The 13,960-nt window shown below is 52.1% G+C and overlaps 1 protein-coding gene across 2 annotated transcripts in view; it reads right to left on the reverse strand.

Annotated features, from left to right (window-relative positions):
• The window catches only part of ATF6 (activating transcription factor 6), an 85,805-nt gene that overhangs the window by 9,287 nt on the left and 62,558 nt on the right, over positions 1–13,960 (reverse strand). For both annotated transcript variants that reach the window (XM_015586244.2, XM_025043874.1), the window contains exon 15: positions 8,980–9,064. In XM_015586244.2, the coding sequence (XP_015441730.1) occupies positions 8,980–9,064 (85 nt within the window). The remainder of the gene's footprint in view (positions 1–8,979; positions 9,065–13,960) is intronic.

Below are 13,960 nucleotides of genomic sequence, written 5' to 3' on the forward strand. Positions count from 1 at the left end.
AGGGCTACGAGATGCGTGCCTCAGGCTCACAGAGACATCCGCCCTGGGCTGAACAGAGATGTCACGGTAACCATGGAGCCCCCGCTGTCCCCTGGGCTGAACAGAGATGTCACGGTAACCACGGAGCCCCCGCTGTCCCCCGAGCTAACCAGGATGTCACGGTAACCACGGAGCCCCCGCTGTCCCCTGAGCTAACCAGGACGTCACGGTAACCACGGGGACCCTGCTGCCCTTCATCAACACGACGTCAGTGTTCACGAGGGGAGCATCTCGCACAGTCTCCAAGACAAAGGCGATAAAATGGACAAAACTGTATCGGAGCTGGACAGTCCTTTAAAAATTAGGTCACCTGCGTGATCAGGGCAGTCGCGTGGTTTCGGGGGTTCCTTGCCGTCCCTGCCGTGTCTTGTGACCCGCTTGAGAGCGCACCTGCTGCGGTTTGCTCCCGTTCGGATCACTGTCGACCGCGGCCGGATGAGGCGCAGGGCCTCCCCGCAGCCTCAGTCCGGCCTCCGTCTGAGAACCGGCCACGTGCCCCCGTCGGCAGATTACTTTCTCAAACACCGCTGTACCCGTCCCTGGCGCTGACGGTGGCGACCGCGCTGTGAAGGGCGGTGAACGAGGCCCCCCGCGGCAGCGAGGCTGGAGCGGAGGAGTGGACGGGGCGAAGGGCTGAGCCGTGTGACGATGTGGGGGAAGAGGGTTCCAGAAAGATGGAAAAGCCCGTGGCATGGGCAGTCGGGGCGAGGATGCGCTAGGTCTGCGTACCAGCGTGGCACGGACAGGGGTGGTGACAGAGGAAATGAAGGGGCAGCTGGGCTGCGGGGGCCGGAGCTGGCAGCGTGGACTCGACCTCAGGCGCAGCTCGAGCGCCACGGGACAGCGCGGGGAGCCTCGCTGAGCTAATGAGCTGCGACGGCCCACGACTCACTTTGTTGAATTAGGACTGAAGTGGAGGGTAGGATTTAAGAGGGAGAAAATGCTCTTTGTGTGTTGAACATGTTGAAATCAAAATCATCTGTGCTCTGGCCAAAATTTCCCATGACTAAAATTGAATAACAGAAAAGAAAGAAACGAAGTAACACGTAAAAACATCTTTTCTACTGTGTCTCAGAACTTAAATGCCATCTCCTAATAAAGTTGGATTAATAAATCGTTAGCAAATCTGCCCGACTGTTTTTAAATACTATACATATGTGTGTGTGTGTGTGTGTGTGCGTGTGTGTGTGTATATATATATATATACACACACACGTAAACACACACTTTAGGATGGGTGACCTGCTTTTGTTTCCTGAAGATAAAAGCATCACTTGCCTGCACGACAGAATCACGTCAGGATTCTGTCCAGAAACACCATGGCTTCTGTCCCGTAGCCGAGTGACAGTCACTGAGGGTGACATGCAGCGCTAAGACTGCCCCATGAGCCCATCCTGAGGGTCACACCTCACTGTCCCCTCCTGCTGAGTGTGGACTGGACCAAATGCTGTCCTTCTCATGAGCGGCACCTAGTAAAGGTCATGGGACAGCGACTTTGAGGTTAGGTCACGATGCCATGGCTTCCCTCCTGGGCACTCTCGCTTGCTCACTGAGGAGCCAGGTGTCGTGTTCTGAGCTGCTTGACCGAGAGGTTCACGATCAGGAACTGAGGGAGGCCTCCGGCCACGGCCAGTGACAAACTTGCAGGCGTGGTCCAAGCAGCTCACAAGACACGGGACCCTCCCAACAGTCACCGAGCGAGCCTGGATGTGGCCCTACCCAAGCTGGGCCTTGGGATGGACAGCTGCACAGCGGACAGCTCGACCCCAGCCCCACGCGGGGCCCTGAGGCTAGAGGCCCAGAGAAGCTATGCCTGGCTCCTGACCCGCCAAAACTGTGAGACAATACACGTGCTTTGAAGCCGCTGAGTCTGAAGTATGTTGTCACACAGCAACATGTAAGTAATACACCGAGCTGCCGACGCGTTTTAATGGAGGAGTAGATGAGTTCAGTTCTTCACAGTAGCTTATCCGAAAGACATTCAAAATGTCTGAAATACATGTTGAATCATTTTTTAATGAGCAAGTTTACCTTTATAATGCATTTAAAATCGACTAATATTGAAATTAGTTTGAAAGGGCCCATTTGGAAAGGACAGTCAAAAAGTCAAAAGGTTACATCAACGAAAAGATTTGGTCAGAAACTAAGAAATTCCAGTTTCAGAGAAACAGAAATCTGAGAGCAGAAGTGAATGGCTGGGTTCCAACATATCTGGGGAAAATCTAGGGATTTTTTAGTGGATGAAAAATGAAGCTGTAAAACAGTATCCTTTTCAAAAGCATGACAGTGGGATACGAAGACCAAACGAAATGTGAACACTGGTCAAGAAAATAACCCGCACGGGCCTTCCAATCTGCCAGTGCCTTTGGATTCTGTGCAGCTCACTCAGCCTCCTCAGGCCTCTGTCCGTGCGTCCGTGCGTCCGTCCCCCCGAGGGGAACAGCAGGAACGCCACCAAGGCTGCAAGGCCTCAGACAACACCTGGCACGCCGTAAACAACCGAAACGCTGGCCCCGCTAACGATGACCATTTTCTGTCACATCTCAGAGTCTAGTTCTACTTTCAAAGAATTTCAGGCTACTTCACAACTTGAGACATTTAGAAAATTTAGTAGAAAATTCGGGAAACCAAAATTCCACCTTATGAACAAGGCTCGCTCAAGAAAGTGAAAAGACAAACTTACAGAATAGTGAACGTATACGCAAATCATACATGTATCTGATAAGAAACTTGTACCTAGAATACATAAAGGACTCTTACAACCCAATAATAAAAAGACGACCCAACTTTTAAGTCGGCAAATAGTCTGATGAGACAGTTCTCCAAAGACGTGGAAATGGCCAATAAACACGTGAAAAGATCATCTTGCTCAACAACATTCGACACTGGCAAAATGCCAATCAAACCGCAAGTGACACACCCACTAGGATGGCTACAGTCAAGACAGGAAATGGTGTTGACGAGAGTGTGAGGGAAATGGGACCCTCCACCCACGGCTGGAGAGGCAGGAGATGCAGCGGCCGTGGCAGATGGTTGGATCTACGCAGCTGATACGCTTTATTTACTCTAGATGCACAATTTGCTACCGTTTCCATCACTGACTCAACTGAACCCAAACAGGAAAGTAGCTGACCGGTGGATACGGGATATCTCCAAAATTCTCTACTTTATAATATGTGAAGAATCTTGTATTTCATACTGAGATAAAACTATTTTTTGAAAGAAACATAACATACGGATTCATTATCGCAAATGCGATTTCATCTGCAAGTGTTAAACATGGCATGTTACGGTTTAAAATCTACTTGAGAAATAGATATTGAAACGAAGAAACTTTGAAAAGCTCTCACAGAAGCAGAAGCCAAGAACAACGATGACAAATCCGATGAGTATTTCCCCTGCTGTGACTCGAATGCCTCAGCCGTGCTGCGTGGGAAAATACCATCGTTTCTGAAAAACACACCACTAAGTGGGAGGTGGAGATTTAATTCTTTGCGTTCATGGACGTTTACTGTCATCAAAAAGTAAGTTCGTGATTTATCCGCTTTCTGAGACACACTATCTGAGTAAAGACAGTAGTTGCTATCGGCCTGCCACGCACGAGCTTGCAGTCAGAGCCGACAGGAGAGTGTACGGGTTGCTGCCACCTCGACCGTCACATTTCACACGAGGACAGTCACACGTCCGGGCTGGTGAGGGCCGAGGAGGTGAGGGCCAAGTGGTTCCGAGTGCGGGCTGTTTTCCCGGACCTTATGCTGCGGCTGACCCTCATGAGTGGGCAGGGCGCCCGGAGGTGACGTGCCTTAGGGCCTCGTCACTGCGGTACCCGCCGCCGCCTAGCCGTCCTCCACTGAGCTTATCAGGCGCTTCAGGAAGCAGCCGGCTCTTCTGCTGGAGGCGACACGGGCCACGCCCCTCGTGTCCTCGGGCACTCGTTCCCTCAGCTCCCGTGTTTAGTCCCCTCGGATGATTCAACGTGCTGCAGACAGAAGGCAGCCACCTGGCATGTACCTGTCTCCCTGGGCCTGGAGTCCCCCGTCCCGGAGGGCACGGCCCCGGCCCACGGCACCGGCGTGAGGGCCTGTGCGATGACGGAACGCACCGTCTGTGCGCGGCTCCCGCGACCCTGTAACTGCCTGAGCCGCGGGGCGCTGGCCCCTTGTCCTCCTGAGGGGCTCTGGAAGCAGAGCCTGGGATTAGTGACAGTGATGGTGCCGCCTAGGTCTGCGAGCAGCTGCGGGGGAGCTGGCGCTGTTTTTGTTTAAGGGTCTTCACGTCTGATTCTGTGGCTCGCCTAGAAATTCCACTGACGTTACCCAGAGTTCATTTCTGGTACTTGAAACTAAGAAAACTGATTGATACAAGCAGCTCAAAGTTAAAAAATGGAAAAAAAAAAGGCTCTGTCACGAGCTGAGTCTATCTGGGAAGGGGCTGCATGCAGTTTCCACGTTAAACGGCGTCCCTCGGCTCGTCAGACAACCCCTGGCCCTCAGCGGGTCCCCCGCACCGTGGGCCTCAGCCAGCCGCTCACAAGGGCGGTGCTCGCTGATCAGCTGTGCGCTGGACGGAAGGCAGCGCACAGCAGCAAGGACGAGTGACGGCCGCGCAGTCGACCTGCTGGGAGCGGGGCAGGCTCCCCAGGTGCGCGCCTACGCCCCGACGCGGTGCCAGCACCCAGCCTGCGAGAAGCCTGTTTCCCGTGGTCACGTTTAAAGAAACGCAGACGTCACATTCCTCAGTGACCACACAGACGGTTTGTCGTTACTATTAAATGATATGTTTTACTTTGAATGTAGAACTGACCTGTGGTCTGAGGCAGGCTAGTTTAGGGAAATGACTAACGTTTACTCACTAGAAAATGTAAAAAAAAAACTTTTGTATGTTTAAACGCCATGGAAAAAGCAAACAACGCTGAAATCGATGTCTACTAAATTTGAATAGATCGTTTTATCTAAAAGTGCTTTAATTAGGTAAACGTACGACGCCATGAAGCCTGGAGCTTACAGGCCCTCGGTGTGTTTCCCGTGTTTTGACGTCGTGTGCAGTCTCCCCGGCTTAGCATGGAAAACCCAGGCCAGTGTGTGAGCGAATATAAACTCCCACCTTTTGCAGGCCATTGTGCCAAATTATGTGCCTAATATTAAACATTCACAGGTGACCAAAACGTGGCACAGGAGCCGCCGCTCTGAACTTAGGTAACACGCACCGGAACCTAGTTGTGCTATCTTCACGTAGCCACGCCTGCACTTAAGGGACAGGTGACGCCACTGTCAGGAGCCCGGGCTGCAGAACACTGACCGCGAGGTCCGCGCGAAGGCGGACGCTCAGCCACGTCGCCGCTAAGGCTGCAATTTCACCAGGCGCCTGGTCAGGGTCAGACGCAATTGCCACGTCCGAGCACCCAAAAGCGCGCCTGATACACGTGGTAGGTGCTCAGGAGGGAGCGAAAGCTGAGTTTGCAACCTAAACTACTAGTGATATAGGCAACGGATGGTCAGAAAGCGTTCTGTTCGGAAATACGTACCCCGAAACCGTTTTAAACTGTGAGACACGCTGACTAAATCTCGCGAATGCCTCGGTCTCTCTCCGCCTGCACGTCCACAGTGTAGCTCGCACCACGTACCGGCTGGACTCACAGCTCATTCCGGAGCTGCCCTCCTTAGCCCCGGATGCTGTCACTGCACCACGTCAACGCCTGGCTGCAGCTGGCGCCGTCCCCACCTCAGAAGCCGCAAGGCGCGTGGCACCGAGACCTTTAGGGCACACCTTTCCCACATCGAACACGAGGTCATTCTGCTTCCAACAAACGTGGTTTCTGTCCTCCGAGCAAGTCCTCCGCGGGTGAAAAACTGTCTCACAGCTCGCCGAAGAGCTGAGCCTGGGGCCCTGGCCGCCGCCCGGTGGCCCCGTCCTACTCCTGCACGGGGTCAGCAGGCTGCCCTGCCAGGCTGTCCCCAAGTCTCCTTCCAGCTCGGAGACCCTCTGAGACCTACAGAGAGACCGCGCGCTCGCTGAGGGCATGAGCCAGGTCTCAGAGTCGCCCTGAAGTCTGCACGTCGCCCGGCACCATGCCGGCACTGAGCACCGGTGAGCCCGGACCGCGGCTGCGTCCCCTGCGAACACAACGTGGAACCGGCCGCAGGCGACTGCCGCTCACACGCGCAGTGGCGTCTTGGCTGTCCCGTCAGCCAGCCGAGCCGCTGCTTCCTCCCCGGGCTCTGCGGGCGGGGACACGGGGACGAACGCTGCCGGCGCGGTTTCCCCGTGAGGTCCTCGGTCCTCTCCTCCCCAAGAGCCATGGACACCGTCCCGACTTCCAGACTCACTCCGCGCACAGTGACAGGCCGGCACGGCCAGCAGCCTGAGGTGTCCCCAGTGACCCCCCAGGTGCTTGCACCCTCTGCAGTCCCCCCTCCCATGGACCAGGGCTGGTCGTGTGGCCGACAGTGTGGGACAGAAGGGACAGCATGTGCCCCCGTGACTGGCTTCGGCAGACTGGCTCCGCCCTGGGCGCCCTCCCGCCCGCGTGCTCATCCCCCGGTTCCCGACGTTGCAGTGCGTGGGAAACCCCTTCGGAGGGGCTTGGTGCGTGAAAGAGAAACCCCAGCGCCGACCAGCCCGGAGCCTCGGCCCGCCCTTGCCGGCTTACACAGGTGCTGATCTCTAGGACTGACTGTTGAAAGCTAAAGCATCTGCTCGAGTAGGAACGAATCTTTGTCACAGGAAAGAAAGCGAAAGCGACCTCACAGAAGCTGACGGGGCCCGCGGCCGACTGGGCACAGTGGGCCCAACATCGGCTCCTGTGCATCAGGAAGTCTCACGCCCGAGGAGACGCGGTGGCAGCTGACCCAGAGCTCTCGAGCCGGTTAAATGGCTTGTTAGTAACAAATACAGAAACGGAAAGATGACTTGTGCAACTGCCAGTAAACGACCGAAGCAATAATCGGTCTGGACAAAATGAGGCCGCGTGTGGGTCTCCGTCAAGGCAGACCTCCCTACCACTCCCCCCGTTCCTTCCACTTCACAAATCCGTCCTCACGTTTACTCTGTCGAAGAGGGCTCGGAAGAGGCTACGCCGAGAGGGGCTACCTGACGGCTTGGGCAGAAAAACAGGCTCGACTTGAGAAGTGCCCTCGTCAGAGCAGGAGGAGCCCGAGGACGGGGCGCGTGCTCCGTGCCCGGTACACACCCAGGCAACGGCCCTTGAACGTGAATCTCAAAATTTCTAGCACTTTACTGTAGCCTAAAAAAATAAAAACAAAACTATTTACAAAGAAATCCAAACCAGAACAAAAAGGAAATGATCCTGTAATGATTCTATTTTTCAAATCCCTGAAAAGCTCACTTTAAGAAATCAGTCCCCTGGCCAAGACAGAGCCAAACAGCACCTTGTTGTTTCTGGCCTCAGAGACATGGACAGCTCACCGTTACGACCGGGCCTTCTCCCGCCTAAGTGCTGGCATCAGAATGACAAAATTAAGTGAGTTCTGCCCTGCTGAAGCGGAAGACAGCCTTCCTGAGCACGAGCTGACCCGGAGCCAAACCCATGGTTCTGGCAGAGACGCCCAGGCGGCCCTAGGGTGGGGGACAGGGTGTTCCCTAAACACGCCCTGCGGAGTGTGAGACAGTGCGGTGGGAACACACTGCCCTCGAACCAGCAGCATCTGCTCCATGGAAGCTTCGGTTACGCTTCTGCCGGAGGCATACAAGTTCTCCCCAGTGCTGTGGTCTGATTTGTTTAAAAAATAAAAGTTCCAAATGTCTTTGCAAGACTAAGAAAATGTCATCATTCTTTTATGCCTACCAAAAAAAGTTATCTTATTTCTATAAAGTTGCCTCCTGAGCATTTCTAACACGCTGTCTGTGCACAGCTCATTGCAAACTTAGTCCTCTACAATCCTAAAATGTACAATGAACCTCTAATACGTTTTCTCTAAGACTAAACTCTCTTGGAATTCATCTAGAATCCCAGTGTTGTGCTTTATAATTGTATCTGGTGGTTTATCAGATGATGGTCATCGTCAAGAATGTGTACTGGCCCACTGCGGGTCACTTCAAAGAGCTTCTCATTTCCAACTTCCTCGTACAAGGTGCGTTTCTCACGACAGGTCAGAGAAGTTGCTGGTGGCCCTATTACAGCAGGTAAGTGGGCCAGAGGAGGAAGGCCACCCCAGCTTCGTCCCAGCCTAGTATGGTACGTCAGGGAAGGTGGTCAGTCAATCGCACACTGTGTCCCCTTTTCCACGAAGAACCCAGATTTCCTGAGTGCTTTGTACTCTCCTCTGGGACTCCCTCTTGGAGCACAGTGCTCTCTGTGCTTGTCAAATTTTGCCTTCTCCATTAGAAGCAAGCGCCCCACGCGCCAACATCTTTGCACCATCTCAGAGAATCACCGTCTCATCTGCATTTTACTTAACAGCCGGCACTCACAGGAAAACGAAATGTAAGCGTAATACTATCGATGTCAAGTTCATCAGTACTATGGATTAAATAAACAGGCTTCTAAGGTTTGGCCTAGGAACAGTATCACCATTTACATAATGCAGGAAACTGCCTGAGTTCCAAAACCCTAACTTACAGACTCGCTCTGGGAGCGCAGCGCGGAGTTCTCAACACCCAGAAGCCCCCAGGCCGCGAGCCTGCAGAGCAGTCCGGATGTCCTGTGCCAGCTTTCCATTTTTGTAAATAAAAGAGAATGAATTTTCTTTAAAAATACGGTAATTTAAAAACTTGAGATCTTTTCATTTTTAAAAGAGTAATTTTAAAAGCAGTATAAAATGTAAAAAATGTATTGTATGAAAACAGTGGAAAATGTTTCAAAATTAACGTATGGATATTTACCTGACCAACCGAACATTTTAAATGTCTGCCAGTTAACCCAGGGACTCCTGGCTACACAGAGCGGTCTCACGTTGCGCATAAACCACACTTTCAACTCACCGTTGATGTTCACTGCGGGTAACACAATGGACATCTTTGGCCTGGTGGTCTTGTTGTGCGTGGTCGCCGGCAGCAGTAGGTGATCCTAGGATTAACAAGGAACAACCCGTTACGCATGACAACTGGCCCCGTCCTGTAACAGGCCGAGTTGGGGCTTTCTAAGATGCCAACATCTCACTGGGATTGTAAAAAGCGGCAGTTCTGATCTGAACTCGGCCTGGGGTAACAAACCGCAAGCCACGCCGTGACCCCTGCATCGCGACACAGTGAGCCTGCGCCTGCGTCTCCACTGGCAGGCACGGCGCAGCCTTTGTGGCCCCGGTTCTGGTGACACACGCTGCGGCTCACTGCATAGAGCATGAGGCAGGTGCTCAGAACTGAGATTCTGACCCGCTTCTGCCACAGAACAGCTCTATGAGCTGCACCTGTTTCGAGGCCTGAAAAATGAGGGGCTAGACCAGATAATGACACAAGCCACGAAGTTATCCATGTGAGTAATTTTCAATCTTATTTTTAAGAGGAACATTTCCCCCGCAAAAAAGCTGACCCCAAATCAGTGCTTGATGGGAGCCCCACCCACGAGGCCTCCTGCCCCTCGGAAATCAGACTGCTTTGTAAGCGGCAGGCACACAGGGACACGTAGTTCTTGCTCTTAAAAAGCAGGCAGCTCAGTGGGAGAGTTAGAAAGGCCGTAAACACGTGTCCACACAACTGCCCGGTTCTAACGCTGCCAACGCAGCGACCTGCAAGTAACCAGGGCGTCTGCGGTTTCCGGTCCCCAACCTCACATACGCCAGAACAAGCCGAGAGGAATCTGGCTTCAAAAAAGGGGAGCGCAAGCGTTCTGGAAAAGGCGTGTGCGTCTGCGGGTATTCCAGAGCTGGTTATAAACAGCTTACGGCTTTGACGTTGACTGCCATTTTCAGTAACTCCTTTTCCTAGTAAAAACAGGAATTGTCACAGCAAAAAGAATAAAAAAAGAAAAGCGTGTACACAAGTGTTTCCATTTAAGGGAGCAAAGTTAAACTGCAAGAACGTGGGGCCCGCGCTGAACCCCACTTGCTCTCTCTTCTTGTTCCTTTGTTCGTCTGCTTCGCCATTCATTTGACAGACTCACTATACAGAAGACTCATCAAAAAGTAGGACTCGACATGAGAGTGATAAAAATTCAATGCAGCTTAAAGTCGCTATGATGATGGGACGTAACTATCAGCAAAGCTCAGAAAAAAATCTAGAAGGGAAACAAACTGAAAGTAATGAACATGAACAGAACTGGATAGAAAAATTTCTAGTAACTGCTTGTGTTTGGTCTAATTCAAGGCAACATTTCCATGAGAATATGTTTTTTAAAAAGAAAAAGATAAGTGAAGCTGGTCTGTGCAAACTCCAGCATCGCGACACGGGAGTTGTTTAAACGCATCGTCACACACAAAGATCACATATTTCTGAGAGTACGATAACGCGTTAGCCAAGAAAAAGCAAAATCTGCTGACCTTCATGACACAAACTTATAAATAGCTTAATTCCTATCATTAAAATACTGCTTCAGGGTCCCCAAAATTGAATGAGAAAACAAACCAACAAACTTGCAAGCCCCAAATTAGGGCCACTGTGAAAATAAACACAGCTAGAGTACACTGGTCATGAATGATGGCCGGGCTCACATCTGAATTCCTGCTTCGGCCGGGGTGCCAACCCACATGCTGCTGGGCACATGATTTTCTGAACATACCATCTCCCCCCTACTCTCTTCATTAAAGGTCAAACGAAGCAGTTAACTTCTGTGGCAGAAAGCCAGGACAGTTATTTACGAAAAAGAAGAACCGCACCTTGAATGTGTAAGAATTATTAGTCACCCTGCCTTACCCCTAATCACTATGGGTCTGCGAGCGGGGGCCCTGGGTTGCGACCACTTAAAGTGCTTGTTTCCAAGGGGCCCAAAGACGGCACCACGGAGGCAGAGCCGGCACGCTGCGAACTCCAGTGTGTACCTGAAGTTACCAGCGACTCACACGCACGAACCGTGGGGATAAACGTGCTGCCCTGTGGCACCGCCTCGACTCTGTAGGGCCGAGGAACCGCGGGCAGCTTCACGGAGCAAACTACGTGGGCAAGCATTACAGCCAGCGCTTTGTCACTCTCGTCCCCAGAGGTCAGAGGACAGACACTGCTGGGAAACACCAAACATTTCACCGTGGGAACAGAAGCATCGGTTTTCCTATGTTACGCAACATCGTGCGTGAGAAAATATGCTGTTTTTGTACGATTCTCCCAATCCCCTCTCCCAAGCACTCTGTGAAAAAGCCGAAGCGTCAGTGCGCAGAGCAGCGCCCAAGGTCGTATGCTTCTCCTCGTCCTGGAGACGCACTTACCAAGTGAACAGAGCCGCGCCCTGCCCCGCCGAAGGCCAAGGCCGTGATGGCGATTCATCATAAACTTAAAGTCCTGCCAAGTGTTTAAGATGTGGATTCTACGCGTTGAGTGGAGAAAAACCAACCTCAACGTACACTGACCTGCTAGATTAAATGACCGTTCGCATGCCCTCTCGAACCTACTGACAAACACCCACAGCCCACGAAACTTCAGCACTGAGTTGTGGTTTTTTTCCAAAACTACTTTTGCTATTTGTATTTGTTAGTGTAGTTGTGTAACGTAACGAAATAGTACACAAACTGATAAAATACAGTGTGAAGATACAGCAAGATTTTATAAAAGTGAACGGGCTAAAATTATTTTTTCTCTCATTGCAAGACGACCACAGAAGACTGGCGACAGAACCCCAACGCCTGCATCAGGCTGCTCAACGGGCATCTCCAAGCTCTTTAGTTTAACTATAACCGATCCTGGAAATTACAGTCAATGCACCGAGTGTGGTTCATGCAAGAAAGTCAACGTGGAATGCTCGTGGGTCTGGACTCGAGGAAAAGGTCTTGGCCCTACCCCGAAGGCTGGCAAATGAACGCACGTTTACATGATTAAATGAAGTAAATGAAAACGCACGCATGCTCCAGAGAGCCAGAGGGCCAGGAAGTCTCTGACCCTGCACGACCTCATTCAATAATCCGAGCAGATCCAAGTTCAAACATTCTCGGCTGCAATACTGAGCTTTTTCAAAGGCTGGATGGACAGGGTATGCTTTAGGGACCGAAGTGAGAACCCCTGAAACTTGTCATCGATCACCATTTGTTGAGTACCAACAGCATGGCAACACAAAAAAAAGTCTTATTAATGAAAAGGAGCAAACGCTAAACGCATAAAGAGTTGAACCATGTGGGAGTCTGTCAGAGATAACGTTTACAAGATGTTTCGTTTTAGAAATTCACTTTACTCAGGACTACTGGTAGGAAGCGAATTTCCTGAAGACTAAATTGCATCCCACAGATCTGCTCCCCAAACAAGCCATGGGAGGGCGGGGAGGGCGGGGAGGGCTGAGGCTGCAGCAAACTGAGTCAGCAAGTTTCCTGAGGAAAGAGATGGTTAGAAAACACTTCAAGGAAAAAGTTAAATATAGCTTTCTAAGAGAATTATTTTTGTTGGAAAAAATGGGGAAAATGCTGGGTTGAAACAAGAAAATAATGTTTCAAAGTTCTCGGCAAACGCTATAGGAATGGGGTGAACTCATGCAAGAGCAGCCTCACGCTGCGGGTGCCCGAGCGTGCGCGTGTTCCCGCGGTACCTGTGTATGCGTGTGCATGCGTGGGCCCGAGTGTGTGCGTGTGCGTGTGCATGCGGCGCGGCAGCGTGGGGAGGGACCGGGGGATCTTGCGCTGACTGACTCCTGCGTACCACGGACTCTGCACCCCCTGGAGGCAGAGAGAAGAGGGGTGCTAGCTGCCTAGTCTGTATCCTAAAGCTCCCTCCCCGTACGGTTCTCAGTGTCTGGATGGTCTTCACTAAAGATCTTGACGCTTTTCTTTCAAAAGGAATTCAAACAGAAGCTCTTAACCGAGGACACGTCAAATGATGCCCTGCAGGACTCTGTTACATGGGGTCCCCAAGCCTGCCCCACAAATAATTCCACACTGTACACTCTCCCTGGTGACGGGGTGTAGACGGATCGTGGGCAAAGACTGCAGCGAGGCCGCCTGGGCCCGCCCCCCAGGTCTGCACCCTGCCTCGCCCACCTGCCCTCCAGTTGTGGGGTTGAGCCAGCGCCTTCCTCTCCCTGTGCCCTGTGCCCCCTGCCGGTCACCTGGGAAAGTAACCACACCGACTGTTTAATATTTATCACTGATAAAGATTAAACGAGTTGACCCCTCAAAGCACCTAGAACAGTGAATGGGACATAGAAAGCACTATTATATGTGTTCAGTGTTTTTAAAAGTCCAAAATATTTGTAGTCATAGAAATCCTTGAGCAAATGCAACAGGTGGCCTGAGCACGGATGCCGGTACCTATTGGGGTTCACTCCCTTCCACACCAAGGTGAGAGCCACTGTCCACTGCTGAGTGAAGCAGCTGCAGGTGACAGGCTCTCACGACTGCCCCACTCAGCCTGGAAACGGAAGCTCCACCACGTGGCCCCTTCTGGTCTGGCCTCTTCCATCGTGATCTCTCTCCGTTCCTGTTCACAAACACTGGTGCCAACCACTAGATGTTCTCCATGAACTGAACCTAGACAAGACGACACCCTCACATTCCCCTTCCTTTCGTTTAAAAGATGACGGGGAAACAACCGAAGCACAAGTACTCAGAGTGCGTGCCCTCTGCCCACTCTCTGCGCGCCCTTCCCAAGGGCTGCTTCTGAGTGCTGCTGGAGTACGCGGCGGGGTGAGGACCAGGGGAGAGGTGAGCGGAGCAGCTAAGTGGGTGAGAGTGATCAGCAGGGAAAACGGCTGCGGACTGGAAGGGGAGAGGAGATGGGTAAGAGGACACCCTGAGCCGTGGCCTTTGTGTGACAGGAGAGGCTGGGACTCTACAGCGTGGAGGGGGGGACTCGAATTGGGGGCGGGGACTTTAGAGCGTGGGGCGGGGACTGGAGT

Source organism: Pteropus alecto, unplaced genomic scaffold (genome assembly GCF_000325575.1).
Source record: "Pteropus alecto unplaced genomic scaffold, ASM32557v1 scaffold101, whole genome shotgun sequence".
NCBI classification, from domain to species: Eukaryota; Metazoa; Chordata; class Mammalia; order Chiroptera; family Pteropodidae; genus Pteropus; species Pteropus alecto.